This window comes from Peromyscus californicus, unplaced genomic scaffold (genome assembly GCF_007827085.1).
Source record: "Peromyscus californicus insignis strain IS unplaced genomic scaffold, ASM782708v3 Scaffold_5__1_contigs__length_169319896, whole genome shotgun sequence".
NCBI classification, from domain to species: Eukaryota; Metazoa; Chordata; class Mammalia; order Rodentia; family Cricetidae; genus Peromyscus; species Peromyscus californicus.
In genome coordinates, this window is record NW_026294573.1 from 37,412,868 (window position 1) to 37,433,179 (window position 20,312).

At 42.4% G+C, this 20,312-nt stretch overlaps 1 protein-coding gene across 13 annotated transcripts in view; it reads left to right on the plus strand.

The window, feature by feature from the left end:
• Mast2 (microtubule associated serine/threonine kinase 2) overlaps positions 1-20,312 on the plus strand; it is a 176,464-nt gene that overhangs the window by 147,368 nt on the left and 8,784 nt on the right. For 10 of the 13 annotated variants that reach the window (XM_052715918.1, XM_052715908.1, XM_052715914.1 and 7 more), the window contains 11 exons: positions 414-434; positions 3,432-3,510; positions 6,588-6,742; positions 8,216-8,291; positions 11,317-11,526; positions 15,908-16,009; positions 16,566-16,698; positions 17,456-17,517; positions 18,172-18,257; positions 18,707-18,915; positions 19,799-19,937. In XM_052715918.1, coding sequence (XP_052571878.1) covers positions 414-434; positions 3,432-3,510; positions 6,588-6,742; positions 8,216-8,291; positions 11,317-11,526; positions 15,908-16,009; positions 16,566-16,698; positions 17,456-17,517; positions 18,172-18,257; positions 18,707-18,915; positions 19,799-19,937 — 1,272 coding nt within the window. The remainder of the gene's footprint in view (positions 1-413; positions 435-3,431; positions 3,511-6,587; positions 6,743-8,215; positions 8,292-11,316; positions 11,527-15,907; positions 16,010-16,565; positions 16,699-17,455; positions 17,518-18,171; positions 18,258-18,706; positions 18,916-19,798; positions 19,938-20,312) is intronic. The other 3 variants (XM_052715916.1, XM_052715917.1, XM_052715911.1) reach the window with 1 other exon arrangement.

A 20,312-nucleotide genomic window follows, 5' to 3' on the forward strand; every position in this document is an offset into this window, starting at 1 on the left:
CTAAGCAGAGGGCATGGCAGGTACTGCTTCATTTAGATTTGAAATAGGAACAGCCAAGGGGCTTTAAAGCCTGGTATTAACCAGTGTGACCCAAACATGTCTGGGCTAGGAGTATGACATTTGAGTTGTAGTCATGGAATGTGAGTCCCCAGGCAATCCTTTTACAAACCATATGGGTGAGATGGCCAGGTGTATGGAGTAAGGATCCCTTTAGGATCTGATTTGTGTCATATCACAGAAAAGGCAGATTTCATTAAATGCTAAGGATAGACCATCTGTCATACAATTCTACTTCAAGCTGCTACACATTCTTGAACAAAAGGTTTATCTCTGCCAAACTATACAAAATACTGGAGATTGCATTGCTTACACTGGTTCCTTTTGACTCTCATATGTACATCTTTTCACTACAGCCATGGTCACAGAGCAGACAGGTAATAACGGGTGTGATGCAGGGGGTGGGGGCGTGGGATGGGCTACTGCTGTGCATGGCCAGTCAGTGTAGCTTGTGATTTTTGTGTTTGGTGGGAGAACTGGTTGTGATGATTTCTTTTCTGAATGTGGTTGTGAACATTAAGCCTTTTTAGTAAAGAGGCTGTCTGGGATTTCAATACTACCTGTTGGAACTCAGACTCAGAAAGCTCATGGTTGGGGGTAAAAATTGCTGACTAATTTCCAAGCTTTCAAGCCTAGGAACAAATCACCCTCATTCTCACATATTTCCTCAGTCTCCCAGTGAGATGAACAGAGGAAACAGACATCCAGTGGTCACATTTCATACTTTGGTCCCTGCTCTTCAATATATACAGAGAAGTAGCTACCTTGCAAGTGGTTTCCTTTTTCTCTAGTGCAGTGGTTCTCAGCCTTCCTAATGCTGCGACCCTTTAATACAGTTTCTCATGTTGTGGTGACCCCCAGCCATAAAATTATTTTCATTGCTACTTCATAACTGTAATTTTGCAACTGTTAGGAAGCATAATGTAAATATCTGTGTTTTCCAGTAGTCTTAGGTGACCCCTGTGAAAGGGTATTTTGACTCCCAAAGGGGTTGCAATTCACAGGTTGAGAACTGCTAATCTAAAGGATTGAAAATCACCTGTGAAAAACCAAATTTGACAAGGTCATAGGAACTCCATCCTTGAGTTATACTGACTAATCTTTGCTGAGCTCTTTTTTCCTGGGCTTTGAGTGGCTTTCTTATAGACCACCCAGGACCCATCAAAGAAGGAAGAAAGAACATCATTGTTTCAGTACCTTTCTGGTGTTTTGCCTCAGAGACTGAGTTCCAGCAGAGTTCTAATTTACATGAGCTGTCTGTCTGAGTAGCATGAAATTTGAATCATTCATGTGCATGTGGCATGGAACCTTCAACTTTTCCCTTTGCAAATCATGGTAGAAAAGCTAAATGCTGTTGGTGAGGATGAGGAGGGAGACTTGAAAAAGAAAAGCTCTGCCAAGATCTCTTCAGTTTTCCTCTGTTATTTTTTTGGTCTATGCCCTGCTGTAACAGAGACCTTGAACAAATAGACAAATCTATGAAAATTGTAATCGGAGCTTAACTTCTAAAGATCGTCCAGTGTTGGTGTTTTAAAATTCTGTGAGTCAGGGCTGGAGAGATGACTTAGTGGTTAACAGCACTGGCTGCCCTTCTATAAGATCTAGAAATATCCACATGGCTTCTCTCAACCTCAGTAATTCCAGGCCCAAGTGAGCTGAAGCTGAAGCCCTCTTCTGGCCTTTGTGGGCACTGCACAGATATGGTGCACAGACATTCATGCAGGCAAAACACCTATCCACATAAAAATAAATTTAAAAAATACTTTTGAATAGTAGCAAAGATGTTTCAATTCAGCTTCAACTTGAAAAGGATAAATCACCAAGCTCCAAAGAAAGAGTATTTCAGGACTGGCAAAATGGCTCAGCAAGTTATGGTACTTGGCTGTCAAACCTGACAATGTGGTGAGTTGAATCTTCGGAACCCACATGGTAGGAAAGAACCAACTCCCACAAGTCATCTTTTGATTTCTGTATGTGCACCCCTTGTAAAGAATCTTTGGTCTTCCCTAGGCCGGTGGGTTGACAAAAAGAAGTGGGCACTATTTGAGACTAAAGTGAATATCCATCAATAGTAAATAGTTACAGGCTACCTAGGATCCATTAGGACTCATAAGCTGGCTTCAAGAATATTTGTCAAAGAGCAGCAATAACCTTGTCACAGAATAGGGAAGCAACTGTTGGCTGTTTATGGCTTTGGGGGAGGCTTTCCACTGTTGTCAGAAGGACACCCCTAAAGCTGTCAATACAAGAAACCACAGTTCTGTGCTTTACTGTCATGGAGGAAAGTTAAGCAGGTATCTGAGCTGCAGCTTTTATAACATGGCTGTGTAATTATTTGTCTGGGTGGTGCAATGTGGCATAAAGTAATCTTTTTTTAATGTTGTTTACAATTATTTATCAGTGGTTTTGTATGTGTGTGTGTGTGTGTGCGCGTGCACAATAGAGCATAAATGGAGGTAAGAAAACAGTACATGGGCCTTATCTTCTTATCATGGATCCCTGGAATCAAACTCAGGTACTCAAGCTTAGTGGCAAGTATCTTTACCAGATGAGTCATATCACCAACCGTGTAATATGCCTTCCTTTTTAAAAAAAAAAAATTTTGTTGTTGTTGAGACAAGATCTCATTTTATAGTCCAGGCTGGCCTGCCACTTGCTGTGTAGACCAGGCTGCTCTCCAACTCACAGAGATCCTCCTGCCTCTGAAAGATGCTGGCATTAAAAGTGTGCACCACCATCCCTGGCTTTAAAAAACAAAACAAAAAGAAAAAGCTTTTTATGTACAATCTAGATGGCTCAGCAAGTGTAGGTGCTTATTGCCAAGCCTGATGACCTGAGTTTGATACCTGAGCCCTACATGGTAGAAAGAGAGAGTCTATTCCTGCGCATTTCTCTCTTACCTCCACATACATGCTATGTCACATAGGTACCCACACACATATGGACATCCATGCACACAACATAAACTAAAATATAATTTTTAAAAGGTTTAAATTGGTTGTGTGTGTATGTGCCAATACAATTGTAGAGGTCAGAAGGTAACTTATAGGATCTTCTTCCAGTACTGGGTTCAAACTTGAGTTGACAGGCTTGGTGGCAAACACCTTTAGTTACTGAGCCATCTGACTTAACCATAACCGATACTCTCATTCAGAGTCCTAGACTCTGTAGTTTTGGAGTCTCTTAAATAAAAGTCACACAGCAGGTCCCATACAATAGAGAGGTATGAGAACTCATGCCAGACAGGCAATATGTCTTGTGTTGTGAGACAGTGAATTAACTGCCTAAAAATGTTAATGAACACAAGCAGGCAGGCCCTAATACTCAGAGTGGGACTCTATAGGCACTCCATAATATTCCTTTTTTTAATGTAGGACTGATGGACGGCGCTGGTCTTTGGCCTCTTTGCCTTCTTCAGGATATGGAACCAATACTCCTAGCTCCACTGTCTCGGTAAGTAGTCAGAGCTGTAAGCATACCTTCTTCACTCTGGAAGTATTTCCTTACAGATAATTGTTCTCAATCCAGTCCTGCAAAATGATGCTCACCTTTCCTTCCAAACTCAGCAAGATTTATTGAGGAGAAGAGGATTTTTTGAGGGGAAGAGCCTTGGTAACTTTCACAGTCATAATTATACTTATAAGGTGTGGTGGTATTGTGTTCCCCAAAATATTGTGTACCTTAATAAACTTATCTGAGGTCAGAGAACAGAAAAGCCACAAGATACTTAGGCTAGAAAATGTTAGCACACGCCTTTAATCCTAGCATTCCACTGTGAGTTCAAGGCCGCATTGGAAACAGCCAGGCATAGTGACTCACGCCTTTAATCCCAGAAAGCAGCCTTTAATCCCAGGGAGTGGTGGTAGAAAGCAGAAAGGTTTATAAGGGGTGAGGACCAGAAAGAAACTAGAAGCATTTGGCTGGTTAAGCATTCAGGCTTCTAGCAGCAGTTCAGCTGAGAGCCATTGGGATGAGGACACAGAAGCTTCCAGTCTGAGGAAATAGGACCAACTGAGGAATTGGCAAGGTGAGATAGCTGTGGCTTGTTCTGGTACTCTAACCTTCCAGCATTTACCCCAATAACTGGCCTCGGGTTTGATCTTATTAATAAGAACTGTTAAGATTCATGCTACAATAAGGCCTTTGGAAGGATTAGCCAGTTCTGTCCCCCAGTTCTCCCTAGTGAGCTCAGAAAAGAGCAACTAATCATGGTTCCCTGCCTCCTCCCACCTTATTTCTAGGATTGCAATCAAGAGTCTTACTGTTCCTCCCATTTCCCAAATGCTTGGTAGCTTTCATCATTGTTAAAACCTTTCAAGAAGGTTATTTTCTATCTCAGTTTGTTATATCAACAAAAAACTAGACCTGTCTCTAAATGTTTGTTTTAGAGAGAGTTTCTGTTTTTAAACAATAGTTCCTGCCAATAAGCTATTGTATGAACAATGGATCCTGAAATGCATCCTCCTCTTGGAGCAACTTTTCATCAAAGCTAGATGATAAAGCTGACAAATTTTGTCAGCAAAGGACCAAGTAGTGTTTTAGGATTTGCAGAGTATAAACTTGGTGACCCCAGCCCTGTTTCTTCTATCAGTCTTTAGGTCCTCTCTGCTTGATTTATCTATAGTCATGAATCTTAAGCAAGAAAACGTACTTAGTTCTTCCATTGGCCGATAAGTCACTATTAATCCAGAGGTTTTATTAGTCTTTGGCAGTTAAGCTTAAGATTTTTTTTTCCTCTAAGCCAGGTGGTGGTGGTACACACCTTTAATCCGGGCACTCAGGGAGGCAGAGGCAGGCAGATCACTATGAGTTTAAGGCCAGCCTGGTCTGCAGAGTGTCCTACAGAGAGGATAACCAGGGCTGCTAAGAGAAACCCTGTCTCGAAAAACAAAAACAAAAACAAAAAGATCCCCCCCCCAAATAAACACCCACTTACCCATAATCTTTTATTCAAACAAAATGTATTTTGTAAACCCTAAGGGATAGTCATATTTATGTGTCTTTCTGTGTGTGTATATATGTATATATGTAGCACATAAGTATTTCTATTCATTCAACTTTAATAGACCAACCTACTCCAGTTTATTGGGATACTTACTCCCATACTTACCATACACACACACACACACACACACACACACACTTTGGGACAGCATCTCAATCTCACCATGTACTTTAGGCTGGCCTCAAAAGTTTTCAGCCTCCAGAGTGTTGCAATTACAAACATGTACCACCACATCCAGCTATTGAAATACTTTAAAATAACAGTTTTGTAGGCTATAACTTACATTGCTTACTAGATTCTTATTGCAGTTGAGTGGGTATTCTGTTTGCAACTCAGATGCAAATCAAAACCCTATGGAAACCACACTAGCTATTTACAACTCCGTGCATTAGGGGCTAGAGAGATTGCTCAGTCATTAAGAGCACTTACTGCTGTTGCACAGGATCTGGGTTCAGTTTTCAAACCAACATGGCAGTTTACAACTACCTGTAATTCCAGTTTCCAGGGGATCCAACACCCTCTTCTGACCTCTCTGAGCTCATGCATACATGTGGTACATATATATATATATATATATATATATATATATATATACATACATACACACACACACACACACACACACACACACACACACTCAGGCACACACAAAATAAGAATTTTTTAAAGTTTCATGAATTATAATATTTCATGACAGAGGCTTGTACTATTGGCCTAGTCAGAGCTCATTTCTCACTTGATGACCCTACAACTATAGTTCCCTCAGTTGATACTGAAGCTTGAACACTAAATAGATTTAGGTGGTTGAACCTAAGCCCTTGATTGATTGATATGTAAAAATTGGGCCAGTGATGTCTGAATTCCCTGCTCTCTGGATTAGTCTTGCCGAGTAAAGGAAGAGCTCTGGAGTCCTGGAATTTTGTGACTTGCTGCAGAGTGCCTACATCTGTAGAAGTCCCACCATAGCGCCAGCTTGCTCCCTCAGATGGTCTGCTGTGAATGGTGGACACTTGTCAGAAATTCTTCGGTACTAAGCCCTGTTGAGAACTTGAGATTGTCTTTCATACCAAGTCTAATGTTTAAATCTAGATCTAAAAGCAGTTTTCTTTCCCGCTGGATTTTCTTGACTTGTAGTGTCTCTGGCATCCCACCACAGTCTTCTTAACCTCAGCAAACTACTTCTCTGGATAACAAACAAACAACTACAGGAAACATTACTGAGCTGTCCCCAGGGTCAAGGTTATGAAAGGGAAAACAAGAGGGTGCCTTTGTTTACCTGGAATATGTATGGAGCAGGAAACACGGTCGATTAATTGCTATTCAAACTAGCTAGAGGCTTTATTGAAGGCAAGGAGTTCATGTAGAAAAATCTGCTTTTTACTCACCCAATTTGTTGCATGGCTACTGAGTTCTGAACCCTGGACCTTAGGATAGGGCCACAAGCACTCTTAAACACTGAACTGTCCTTCCAGATCCCTTTCATGTGTCTTTAATGCTGATGGGTTTGTTTGTTTATGTTTTCTAGTCATCATGTTCCTCACAAGAAAAACTTCATCAGTTGCCTTTCCAGCCAACAGCTGATGAGCTACACTTTCTGACAAAGCATTTTAGCACAGAGAATGTACCAGATGAGGAGGGACGGCAGTCTCCAGCTATGCGGCCCCGTTCCCGTAGCCTCAGGTAAGGGCTACTCTTACCTACTGCCCTAGTACCTGTGGGCTCCTGCATGGTGCAGGGCTCAGCACAGATGTCCTGCAAAGAGCCACAACGGTAAATGCTTTATGCTTTAGGCTTTATAGTCATTCCTTTCTATCAAGTTGTGTCACTTTACTGTTGCAGTACAGTTCCTTTGGTAGCTTCCTCAGAAGCTTTACTTACAAAAAGATCACAAACCATAATTTGCTGTCTCCTGGTGAATCAAACAAAACCAAAACTTGAGTGAGTCAAGTACAATAACATTCAACCATTTTGGCGTCAGGTGCCAGGTTTCTCTTTTCCCCCCAGATTCCATTCAGTAAAGTAGGATCATGATAATCAGTTCTGAAAATGAGCATGGTTTTAATCACTAAGTCCCACTTTCCTTAATTAATTTCCTGGGAAATGATGAATTAGCTAATGTATAGGTTGGAATTCCAGAGGAGCTGTACCCTCAGGAAGAATCCCATCAAGTAATGTTGGCACTGGAGTTACAGGGAGTCATTGGCCATGTCACAAAGACATGGTTCAGACTCACAGATTGAAAATGTGGCTGGGACTTAAATGCAAAAGATCAAGAATACAATGAGAGTCTAGATCCCAGGGATTTTCTTGATTTCATAAAGGAACACCTAGATCATGATGGTCTCATAACTCACAGGGACTATGGGTACCTTATAAGCCAGTTGAGATTGTGAGGACCATAGTGACATTCAGGGAAGTCCCTAAACAAAACAAGGCCAAAGGACAATTCTAAGAGTAACTCAGCTGACAGCTGAGCTCAAGTATCTAGGCACTACACTGGATATTCAACTGTTTGACTCAAGATTTGAAATGTTTCAGGAGATACGATCACACAGTGTGTTAGATGGAAGGATGCAGGTTGCTATGAAAAATAATTAAAAGGCTGGAAAATTTCTTTCTACTTTCAGAAAAAGACCTGGATTTAGGACTCATATGGCTTTTGCATTCTCTGGGTGAGAGTCAAGGTAGCTCACTGGCTGTAGCTTGTTTTAGAAATGAAAATAGTATATATAGTCTTTCTTTGGTTACTTATTTGATTTGATTCCTAGGACATGTTTGCTTATCCCACTAAGCAAAGCTATAAGGACAGGGAGTCTTTCTATGAAAGAGGTTATCCTAGGGAAGCCAGCTGTGGATTGACTGGCAAGTAGGCTCTCCTCTTCTCAGCCATGGCAGGGAGCTGTGTGAAAGCTACACTTCTGGCAGGAAGGTCACCAGTTTCTACATAATACTATTCTAAAACTATAAACAAATGTGCTAGGAGCTCTACAAATAAAGCCTGGAACCTAATTATCATGAATGTAAGAATATGTGAGATACTGAAGTACTGAAGACAATTGGGACTGGGGGGGGGGGGGGGCTCAAGGGATGGCCATATTTTTCCTTGATGTTTTTGTGGCACTAAAATAACATAATTGTTTCTTTCTTATTCAGTCCTGGGCGGTCCCCAGTTTCCTTCGACAGTGAAATAATAATGATGAATCATGTGTACAAAGAAAGATTCCCCAAGGTAAGGATTTATTTTAAAGGAGAAAATAATATCCAAGGATGGCTACCTATAGCCAACCCAGTAGGAAGACTCCAGAATGAGAGGTCAAGTGCAGAAGTATCCAAAAAGATCACCATCTTTAAAGGCATCTAGAGGGGGCAGGGAGAGAAAAGCAGAGGTCTTTACTTACACAGCTTCTGTTTCTCCACTCCAGAACAAGTAGTGAGTGGAGGAGAATATCACATATCATATGTTAAAGAAGAAAGGAACTAGAGATCTAGTTTCTTACTGTGCACATTGCATTCATGACTCGAGGTTCTCCCCAACCTCCTCCTCCCACCTTTCCACACCTTCATTTGACACAGATTTCTTATGCAGCATCCCAGAACATGCACAACCAGAGGTATGCAGATCTGGTAGAAGAAGCAGCCAAGAGAACAACAGGGCAAGAGGCAGGAGCCCTAGAGTTGCTTGCTAACATTTGTGTTTGCATTTTTAAAGTGAGAAGGAAGATTGGTCCTATCCCAAGATAGCTAGGAAATAGTACTTACACTTCTGCTGCAGACCTCCTTGTTTAGAACCAGGACATCACTTGCATGTTTCCCTACTGCTCTTCCCCTATCCTTTATTTTTTTAAATTTGCTTGTTTGTGTTTTTTGATGTTGAGGGGTTTGTTTATTTTTTGAGTCAGTCTCACTTTGTAGTAGGAATTATTCTAGAACTTGATATTTAACTCAGGCTAGCCTCAGCCTCAATCCTGCCCCAATCTTGTGAATGCTGGGATTATAGACTTGCCACCACAGGTGTGAATTTGCAGTTCTGATCGAGAACCACCTGCTGTGTCCTCATACTTGGCCTTCTGATTCCTACAGAAAGCAGTCAGCCCTGTATTAGTCAGGGTTCTCTAGAGTAGCAGAATTTACAGAATGAATCTCTCTGTATAGAAATGGGATTTATGGGTTGGGCAATGGTGGCATGGCCTTTAATTTCAGCACTCAGGAGGCAGAAGCAGGCAGATCTCTGTGAGTTTGAGTCTAGCCTGGTCTACAGAGTAAGTTCCAGGACAGCCAGAGCTATAAAGAGAAACCATGTCTCAAAAGAAAAGAAAAGAAAAAAAAGAAAAGAAATAGGATTTATTAGACTGACTTACAAGCTGTGGTCCAGCTAATCCAACAATGGCGCCTATGAACATAAGGTCCAATAATTGAGTAGTAGTTTAGTCCATGAGGCTGGATGTCTTAGCTGGTTTTCAGTATACACCAGAATTTCAAAGAAGTAGACTCTAGTGCCAGTGAAGGAATGGACTTGCTAGCAAGGGAAGAGCAAACAGGCAAAAGAGATGTCTTTTACACAGGCTTTCAGCCGCAAGTGTGGCCCAGATTAGAGGTGGGTCTTCCCACCTCAAAAGATCTGCATTGAAAGTGTGTCTTCAATCCTCAAAGATCTAGGTTAGAAGTAGATCTTCTCACTTCAAATGATTTAATTAAGCAAAATTCCTCACAGGTGTGCCCAGCCACTTTTGGGTTCTAGTTAATTCTAGATGTAGTCAAGATAAAAACCACAATAGCAATCACAAGCCCTATCTGAGAGACATTGGGGGCTGAGGTGCTCAGACCTCCTTCATCTCCTCTCTGTCCAGGCCTCCCTGGATTGTCTGTCTGTATCCGGAGTATGTGCTTCCTGCTCCTCTCAAAGTCCTTCCCTCCAACTGTACAGTCCACCATACACATGACAGCTGAGGGAGATGGCAGAAGTACTCTGTGCTTTTCTTTCTTGACATACACCAGTGAAACCTCGTGTCAAGGACCCAGATCACTTGCATTCATCTCAGCTCCATTTATTAGCTGCAAGATTCTGGACAAATTATTTAACTTCCTTGAGCTTCATTTGCCTCATTGACAACTCATAATAATAGAACCCTATTAGATTCTCTATCTCATATGAGGATAAATGAATACTTTTTAATAGTATGCAGGACATAAGAAGTACTCAGTAATATTAGCTGTTCTGTTTAATATGTTCTCTCTGGCCGTCATGTGGTAGCCTTGAAGTATACACAAGAATAAGAACAAAGAAAGAGCAGGAAAACAGCTAGGAAGCCATGTTGTTGTGCTTTATAATGAAATTCCAGAGTGTGCATTGTTGAGAAATGTATCTTTCATGTCTCGTCCTCTTTGTACAGAGATATGCATTGACACCTAACACTGTGGGTTGATATTTATAGGTATTTTTCTTTCATATAGAAAATGTGTTAAGATTCCTTCCATTGCTTCTCTCCATGCTGCTCTCACTTTTTAAAAATCCCTCTGTACACATGCCACATATAAACATACTTTTGTTTGTGTCAACATATTGGGAATCAGAAATCACTCAGTGACAAAAAAAAAGAAGCCAAGGTCCTAGACAGTTAGGCCCAAGAGAGCTCTGAGCCAGACCTCCATTCCATCCTAGCTTCCTAAACCAGGCAGATTCATACCTTCCATACATGTTCTCTGAGCACTTGTTGTATTCAGTGTGAACTCATGTTAAATATGAGAACCCTATGATAATGAAACTCTCTGACTTGCCAGAACTTCTTGTGCATAGAAAGGTTCAGAAACCAACATCATCTGTGCACTGAGTTACCCAGTCAGGAGTTCAAGTTAGAAGCACAGAGGAAAGAGAACTTTTGTTTCCCAGGAAGCAGAAGACTTGTCTGAGGATTAATGATGCTTGAGTGAGATGAGGAGCAACAGTAACTCAGGCCAAACCCCAGAGAATGTGTAACAAAGACAATGGCACGAAACATGGCCAGTAAGAGACGTCTACAGAACCAAAACGCTTGCATTACAAGGTGTGACAAGAGACAGGCAAACCAAGATGATAGAGGGCCTCGGATCTGGTGTTGGGGCTGTCTGACTACCTGAAGTGACTACTTCATGCCTTATATAATTAGGTTTCCCAAGGTAGCATGAGGAAGTAAGGCACACAGAGATCCCATCCTTCAGAATTTGTTGCAGCTAAGCTGGGGCCGGAAAGAAATTAACATCTCTTCTTCTGTTCCCAGGCCACTGCACAAATGGAAGAGCGACTAGCCGAATTCATTTCCTGTAACACTCCAGAGAGTGTGTTGCCCTTGGCAGATGGTGCCCTAAGCTTTATTCATCATCAGGTGATTGAGATGGCCCGAGACTGCCTGGATAAATCTCGGAGTGGCCTCATTACATCACACTATTTCTACGAACTTCAAGAGAATTTGGAAAAGCTTCTGCAAGATGTAAGTGTCTTGATGTGGGAACTGATGAAACTTCCACACAGTAATCTCAGGAATTAGCAGTGAGCCCAGCTGCTGGCCACCACCAGGTCTCCTTGCCAGTGTGTAGGAACTTCCAGATTTGGTGCTGTTGAGCTTATATCCTGCCCTAGGCCTCTCCATCACTTGAGAAGTCTGCTTAGTTTCAGAGGAACTCGGTTCTGTGAGTGGTTTTGTTTTGTTTTGTTTTTTTTAATAATTATTTTTAGGTTATTTACATTGGTGTTTTGCCTGCATGTATGTCTGTGTGAGGGTGTCAGATCTTCGAGTTACAGACAGTTGTTAGCTGCAATATAGGTGCTGGGAATTGAAGCCAGGTCTCCAGCCCCACTGTGAGTGGTTTTCTAAAACCAAAGCTATTACTCTGCCTGAGACTCCAACATTGACAGTTGGAGTCTACCAATACCAACTGACATTGATAGTCTACATAAATATTTGACTTTTTAACAAAAGCAAGAATGCAGCAGAGGTTGAACAGATGTGATGGCCCACACCTTGAATCCTAGCTCTTGGGAAACTGAGGCAGATCCTAGTGAATTCTGAGCCAGCCTGGGCTGCATAGTGAGACCTTATCTCAAAACAAACACACACAAATAATAATATGAAATACAGTAGTGGATATATGAATATCCAATATATGAATATCATATATGGAATATCTCTACTGAGAATCATTTATTTCAGCACAGCTTTCTAACTATCCTCAAACCAGGGGAAGCAGGGCTAGGGCTTATCCTGTGAGTGTGTCTGTTAACTGATATGTCATTAACACAGTAATAACTCTAACTTTAAAGATATGGTCCTCTCCAATATAAAAAGTCCCTGAGAGGAACTGAAAAGGTAGCTCAGCAGTTAAAAACACTGGCTGGTATTCTCTAGGAGCCAGGTTGAACCCCCAGTACACACATGATGGCTCATAGCCATCTATAACTCCCGTTCCAAAGAATTCAACACCCTCTCCTGACTTCTCCAGGCACCAGGTACATGCATTATGTACATACATACATACAGGAAAAATACTCATAAACATGAAAATAGATAAAATAAATAAATTTTAAGACTCTTTGATTGCTGAAGAGATGGTTTGGCAGTTAAGACTGTACTGCTTTTGCAGAGGACTAGTTTGGTTCCCCACAACTACAACTGCCTGTAACTTCAGCTCCAACATATCTGACACCCTCTTCTTGCCTCTGCAGGCATTCATGTCTACATACATACATGCTTATATACATAAATAAAAAGAAAAACTAAAATTTTAAGTCTCTGGGAAATAAAAGACAAAATAATCCAGAGGTAGCAAAGACCAAGCATACACTGAATTCTTGAGCACTGCCTTCCTGGGTTCTCGTTCACTTTGCTGTTTGTCAGCCTCTCAGGTCAGGTGTTTCGATGCCTTCTCACTCAGCTGATACCATCAACATGTTTGAGGAAAAGGGATCGCTTGTTTTTCCAAGGTGCTTCATGTTACTAAGTAATTAAGAGACCCTGTCTCCTCTAGACTCCTCAAGAGTAGTATTAATGGAGCTGAGGGCCCAGAGCTAATGATCAAATAGGATTTTGGTGTGGATCTAGAAAGAGCAAGGAATTTCAGGGACCAGCTGATCTAGAGACAAATGATTCAAACTGATCATGATTATTACGGCCAAATACTAGAAGACTAATAAATCAGTCTCTGTACCCTTGAAGATATAACTCAGTAGACAGTAGTTACAGTGAGAAAGTTTTATTTAAATATGTTAAAAAAATTCTATCTATAGAAAATTCTCTGATTTCAAAATAAATACTTAAATATAAATGTTGTATAAGAGCAACTTGAGAATGCTAGATTCCCATGAAAAACAGTTGTTTGTTTCTTTTTTGAAAAATTAAAGTTCTGGAGCTGGTAAAATGGCTCATCAGGTAAAGGTGCTTACCACCATGCCTGATGATCCCCTGGACCTACATGATAGAAGAGAAACTTCACATGTACACCATGGCACAAACATGTCCACATGCACACAAAATTAATAAATAAAAAAGTACTTGCCTAGTTTGTATGAGGCCCTCGTAATCCTTAGTACTAGGGGGTAGAGATTTCTAACCAAGAAATAAAATATGGCCAGATGTGGTGGCACACACCTATAATCCCAGTACTCTGGAGACTGAGGCCTAAGCTGCATGTTAAGTCTATCTTTAAAAGAAGGGAAAATGTCAAGGGACTGGGGAGATGCGTCAGCTAATAAAGTGGCTGCAACATAAGCATGAAGACATAAGTTTGGATCCCCAGTTCCCATGTAATAAGCCAAATGTGATCACTTGTCTCCATAACCCCTAGGGGAGGGAGGGGACCCCTGGAGCTCACTGGCTAGGCAGTATAGCCAATCAATGACTGACAGGTTCAGTGAGAGACGCTGTCTTAAAAACTAAGTTTGAGCTAGCCTGCTCTACAAAGTGAGTTTCAAGACAGTCAAGGCTACACAGAGAAACGCTGTCTCAAAGAAAAAAAAAAGTTTGGAAGTAACAAAGGAAGACACCCCAATATCAATTTCTAAACTTATGCACCTATATGACAATTGCATACATACAAACATACCATACATTTACACCTGCAAAATGAGAAGAAAAAAGTCAACAAAATAAAGAATAGTTTTCTTTTAACCATTTTCTTAATAGTGAGTTGGAAGTTCTCAAAGACGTTTAAGAATTAGGAAACTGGCCCGGCGGTGGTGGCGCACGCCTTTAATCCCAGCACTCGGGAGGCAGAGGCAGGTGGATCTTTGTGAGTTCGAGGCCAGCCTGGTCTACAGCTCGAGATCCAGGAAAAGGCACAAAGCTACACAGAGAAACCCTGTCTCAAAAAACCAAAAAAAAAAAAAAGAATTAGGAAACTGGGGGGCTGGAGAGACGGCTCAGGTGTTAAGAGCACTGGTTGTTCTACCAGAGGTCCTGAGTTCAATTCCCAGCAACCACATGGTGGCTCACAACCATCTGTAATGAGATCTGGTGCCCTCGTCTGGCCTGCAGGGATACAAGCAGGCAGAACACTGCATACATAATAAATAAATGAATGAATGAATGAATGAATGAATGAATGAATGATTAAAAGAATTAGGAAACTGAGCTGGAAGGATGGCTCAGTGGTTATGAACACAATACTTTTCTAGAGGACACAAGTTTAGTTCCTAGAATCCACATCTGGCAGCTCACAACTACTTGAAAGACCAGCTCCTTGCCGGGCGGTGGTGGCGCACGCCTTTAATCCCAGCACTCGGGAGGCAGAGGCAGGAGGATCTCTGTGAGTTCGAGGCCAGCCTGGGCTACCAAGTGAGTCCCATGAAAGGCCCAAAGCTACACAGAGAAACCCTGTCTCGAAAAACCAAAAAAAAAAAAAAAAAAGAAAGACCAGCTCCAGTGGGATCCAATACCTCTGGTCTCTGGCCTCCATGGACACTTGTGTACATGCAGATGTTTCACACATACCTACATGTAATTTAAAATAATTTTAAAAAAGAATCAAGAGATTGGTAGGTATATCATACCAAGAATTAACATTGAATTACTTAAAAGGTTTTTTTGTTTTTCTTCAAGACAGGCTTTCACTGTGTAGCTTGGGTTTGTCTTGAATTAGTGGGCTCCAGTGATCCTTCCACCAGTGCCTCTTGGTCAACGTAGATGGTAGACAAATGCTCCTAAGCCAGGAACTCTGTTCCTCTTGTGTGTAAGGTTTTCTAAAGTGCTAAAGTCAGAGCTAAGACACTTTATCAACAAGTAAAGGTATTTGCCACAAAGCCTCATGACCTGAGTTCATGTGTCTGTACACACCATAAAAATAAAAATTAGGCTGGGCGGTGGTGGCGCACGCCTTTAATCCCAGCACTTGGGAGGCAGAGCCAGGTGGATCTCTGTGAGTTCGAGGCCAGCCTGGGCTACCAAGTGAGTTCCAGGAAAAGGCGCAAAGCTACACAGAGAAACCCTGTCTCGAAAAACCAAAAAAAAAATAAAAATAAAAAAAATAAAAATTAAATAGATGAATATAAAATGCTCAAGTTACAGTCTTGCTTAAAACTTTCTGGACTTTCCTCAAACTGACTGACTCACTGAGGTTGGGTGTTGGTGCCTTTGGGAGAACACTTGAGTATTCTCGAATTGGCGAGTTACCATTTTTTTTTTCCAATTCTGTTCTCTAATTTACTAGGCCCTTGTAATAGAGGGGGGGAAATTCAGTGCAAGCTGTGTCTCAAAGAATTTAATGACTGTTCAACATACAATTCCATATTTCTTCCTGTAGTTAGCTCTGTGCAGTCTGGTCCTGTTTAACCCATTCACAGTAGGATAATTGTGTAAGTAATCTTTCTTTTCTGTGTAGGCTCACGAGCGCTCAGAGAGCTCAGATGTAGCCTTTGTGATACAGCTGGTAAAAAAGTTGATGATTGTCATTGCCCGCCCAGCTCGCCTCCTGGAATGTCTGGTGAGTTAACATGGAGTGTTGATGTGCAGGTGGGGAATAGGGGATGTAAAGGAAGTGTCTTGCCAACAACAAAACTGGGAGTACCATTAACATTTCTATTAGTGAATTATTTTTTTTAATATGATTTGCAAGCACTTAGGGGACTGGCAGTAAGAACTATTAGTCTGGCCTACCCCAGTGCTAAATCAGCTATGATTGAGTATATACCAGCAGTGCTCCAGGCTGACCACCTGAACATATCTGACAGTGCCACCTGGCTAAAAGAATCAGACTTCTAACAGGTGACTAGGCTAACCTGTCTTGAAGTCAAAAGCTCTTGTGCTTATTTCTAAGAAGACTATACTATGCTTAGGAAATCATCTAGCGGTGACCTAGAAGACAACTTTGTTCCATGATCTGTAACTCATGTTTCTGGATGTTTAGAGACCAGGGTATATCATCACAAAGAGGTTTAATTTCTTTTCCTATGGTATGAGCTTTCAATGCCAAGAAAGGCAGTAGCATACGTTTGTATCTCTCCCCAACTGACCACAACCACCTCTTTTCTCTGGTACAGGAATTTGACCCTGAAGAATTCTATCACCTGTTAGAAGCAGCTGAGGGTCATGCCAAAGAGGGACATGGAATTAAATGTGACATCCCCCGCTACATTGTTAGCCAGCTGGGCCTCACACGGGATCCCCTAGAGGGTGAGCATGCTGCATAGTGGCTATAAGAAAGAGATTTAGCATAGACATGAATGTAACATGACCTCAGGGGTCTCAGGTCTACAGGAGACACTCTGTGATCTCTGCCATTACATGGCCTTTCCTTTGGAATCACTGTGCATATTTGCCTGCTGTGTCCTAGACAGGCTTCCCTTGGGCCCAGCTAGGTTGGATTTAGATCCTCAGATCAAACAAGGTCAACAAGGAAGGATCATAATCAACATTTTAAAAAATGATCACCCTTCTCCATACTTCTCTTTCCTGTTGACCACCTTACAAGCCTTCCTGTTTAGGGCTTGTCCATTCTGCTGTAGAGTTTAGCTCTGTTCCTCTGCACTTCACGATGAGCCCCTGCATGAACTTTGGACTTCCCTATCCTGCTTTGTGGCTGTTCTGCCCTGTCTGCTTGCTTCCCTGCCCCAATAAGTAGTCTTGTCCTGAAGGATGGGTACAGGTAGAAGCCTCCATTAGGCCTTGTTTGAGAGAAGCTTTTCTAGACTGTGCCAGGCCTTGTAAATGGCACTGAACTTCTAGAAATAGTAGAATAATGGCACTTGACTTATTTCCCTGTCTAAAATCTGTGCTTTATTGATGATAGAGCCACAGGACTAGGTTTACATTTCAGACTGATACAGTATTAATACTTACCCCACGTGTACCTGTTGTATGATCTGAGGGTATTGCTGAAATGCCTATCACTGCTCTGCAATTTTCTCTGGTGTCCTTGCTGTGTTTCTAGAAATGGCCCAATTGAGCAGCTATGACAGTCCTGATACTCCGGAGACAGATGATTCCGTTGAGGTAAAGATCCTGAGCTACTGCTGCAGTCTTGGAGACTGAGCTCTGTGAAGCCCTATAAGTTTGCTTTAAAAGAACATCTGGGAGCTGGGCGGTGGTGGCGCACGCCTTTAATCCCAGCACTCGGGAGGCAGAGCCAGGCGGATCTCTGTGAGTTCGAGGCCAGTCTGGGCTACCAAGTGAGTTCCAGGAAAGGCACCAAAACTACACAGAGAAACCCTGTCTCGAAAAACCAAAAAAAAAAAAAAAGAACATCTGGGGACTGGAGAGATGGCTCAGCGGTTAAGAGTACTAGCTCTTCCAGAGGACCCGGGTTTAATTCCCAGCACCCACATTGGTGACTCACAACCAACTGTAACTCTAGTTCCAGGAGATCCAATGCCCTCCTCTGACCTCCACAGACACCAGTCACACATACATAGATGTGAGCAAAAATTCATACACATAGAATAACAATAAATAAGTCTTTTTTTTTTTAAAGGAACATCTGAAGGGATAGGAAGTTGGTGCTACCATCAATGAAAAGTCATATGGTTCCTAGGAAAGAATAGGCAAGACCTGCATGTACCCAGCTGAGACTGGGTATACACACAGCTTCCCCAAGCATATGTGCTCTGAAGATCATACCTGCTTCCTTCCTTTTTCTTTGTCTTCTAGGGTCGTGGGGCATCTCTGCCAAATAAAAAGACCCCCTCTGAAGAGGACTTTGAAACCATTAAGCTCATCAGCAATGGCGCCTATGGGTAAAGGCATGGGTCAGATTGTGGCCAGGACTAGAGCTGAATCAGCCCTTGGTCTCTTCTTCCTGAAAGTGTATGATACCCAATCCCCTGGGCAAAAGATGCCCCAATGTGGACCCATTCCCTCTTTGAATTCTCCTGGAATATCAAGAGTTCAGCTTTCTCTGGCATCTGAACTTTGGTTCTTTGCCCAGGCAGGATTCCCACCTGTCTTGGTAGCATTCCTCTGAGTTCTGGAAACATCGAGCTGGGTCCTCTGGACCTGCTCTGCCAGGAAATGGAAGCATTAATTGGGCCAGAAGCCTAGATTCTTCTTAGTAGTAGGCATATCCCCAAGAGTTTTGTTGTTTTGTGCACCTATGTGGGATGAAGAAGCAGTTTGGGGTTATGGAATGTACAGTTGAGGTGCTAAGAGACCCTGGGTGCTGGGCTGGGCTGCCTGTCTTCCCCAGGGCTGTCTTTCTGGTGCGGCACAAGTCCACTCGGCAGCGCTTTGCTATGAAGAAGATTAATAAGCAGAACTTGATCCTACGGAACCAGATCCAGCAGGCATTTGTGGAGCGCGACATACTGACGTTCGCTGAAAACCCCTTTGTGGTCAGCATGTTCTGCTCCTTTGAGACCAAGCGTCACTTGTGCATGGTGATGGAATATGTTGAAGGTACTGGGGGAGCATGGCCTGTGTGGAAGTCCAAATGTACTCGGAGCCTCCGGCCTAAATAAGGATCAGCTTCTTTGTAGAGTAGCAAAGCTTCAGGCTCCAAAGACCTCTTTGTTACCGATTTCTGCTTAGGAACTCAGACCACTGGCCACAGTGAGCACATAGCTTCACAGGAGAAAAGTGGACAGATGCAGTAACACAGCAGCTAGAGAGTCTCCTCCCCAAAGTTTGTGCAGACAGGGGCAGAGGCTTTAGCTAGCAGCCATAGAAGCCCAAAGTGGGGCTCTGCAAGATCGCCCCTGCTGATGACTTGATAAAGGGTCATCCCTAAACCTAGTCCAGTACTCTGGGAATAGACTAGTAGAATAACATGGGCAGAGCTCTGGAGAGGGGCAGGCAGCAGCTTTGCAGTAGCCCTTCCTTGGACCCCCTCCCTCTGTACAGCTACAAACATTTTCCCTAAGACTTAAAGCTGAACCTGAACAAAGCCATGCTTTTTCTTCAGTGGCTATTTGCTGGAGGTTTACATGTCACTTTAGTCAGAAAAGAAGGAAATAAGTGAACAAACATCAATGATTTAGCAGATGCATTTGTTGAATACAGTATTCCCATCCTAGAAAACTTAGTCTTATACCTGCAAGTCATTATGAAAGTATGAAGGCCTGGATTCCTTCCTTCTGCCACCTAATAGTCTAATCCATTTCCTGCTTCCTACTACCTATCTCCCACCCACACTAGTAGCAGAAAGGCTAGAGTCACAGGATCCAACATTAGGCTATTCTGTGAGGCTATCTCCTTAAGTACTGCTAAGCCTTGAGAACTGGCTGGAACAGAGTACTGGAACACGATGGCCTCTCTTCATGATAGCCTGGGCTTTTTGCAGGGGGAGACTGTGCCACTCTGCTGAAGAACATTGGGGCCCTGCCTGTGGACATGGTGCGTCTGTACTTTGCAGAAACTGTGCTGGCTTTGGAATACTTACACAACTACGGCATTGTGCACCGTGACCTCAAGCCTGACAAGTATGCCCACTGTCTATTTTTATTGTTCAGGTCTTCCTCTTAAGTCTCTTCCTAAGTGGGACAAACACAATATGCTTGGATTATCTTAGAATGGCTACTAGGAAACAGAAGAAACCAAGCAGAACAAAAGAATCAGCACATCTAATAATGACTATATATAATAGCTTTGGGCTGGGCGGTGGTGGTGCACACCTTTAATCCCAGCACTCGGGAGGCAGAGCCAGGCGGCACTCTGTGAGTTCGAGGCCAGCCTGGTCTACAGAGCCAGATCCAGGACAGGCACCAAAATTACACAGAGAAACCCTGTCTCGGAAAAAAAAAAAAAAAGAAAAAGGAAGAAAATAGCTTTGATATTATGCAGACCCATAGATGGCC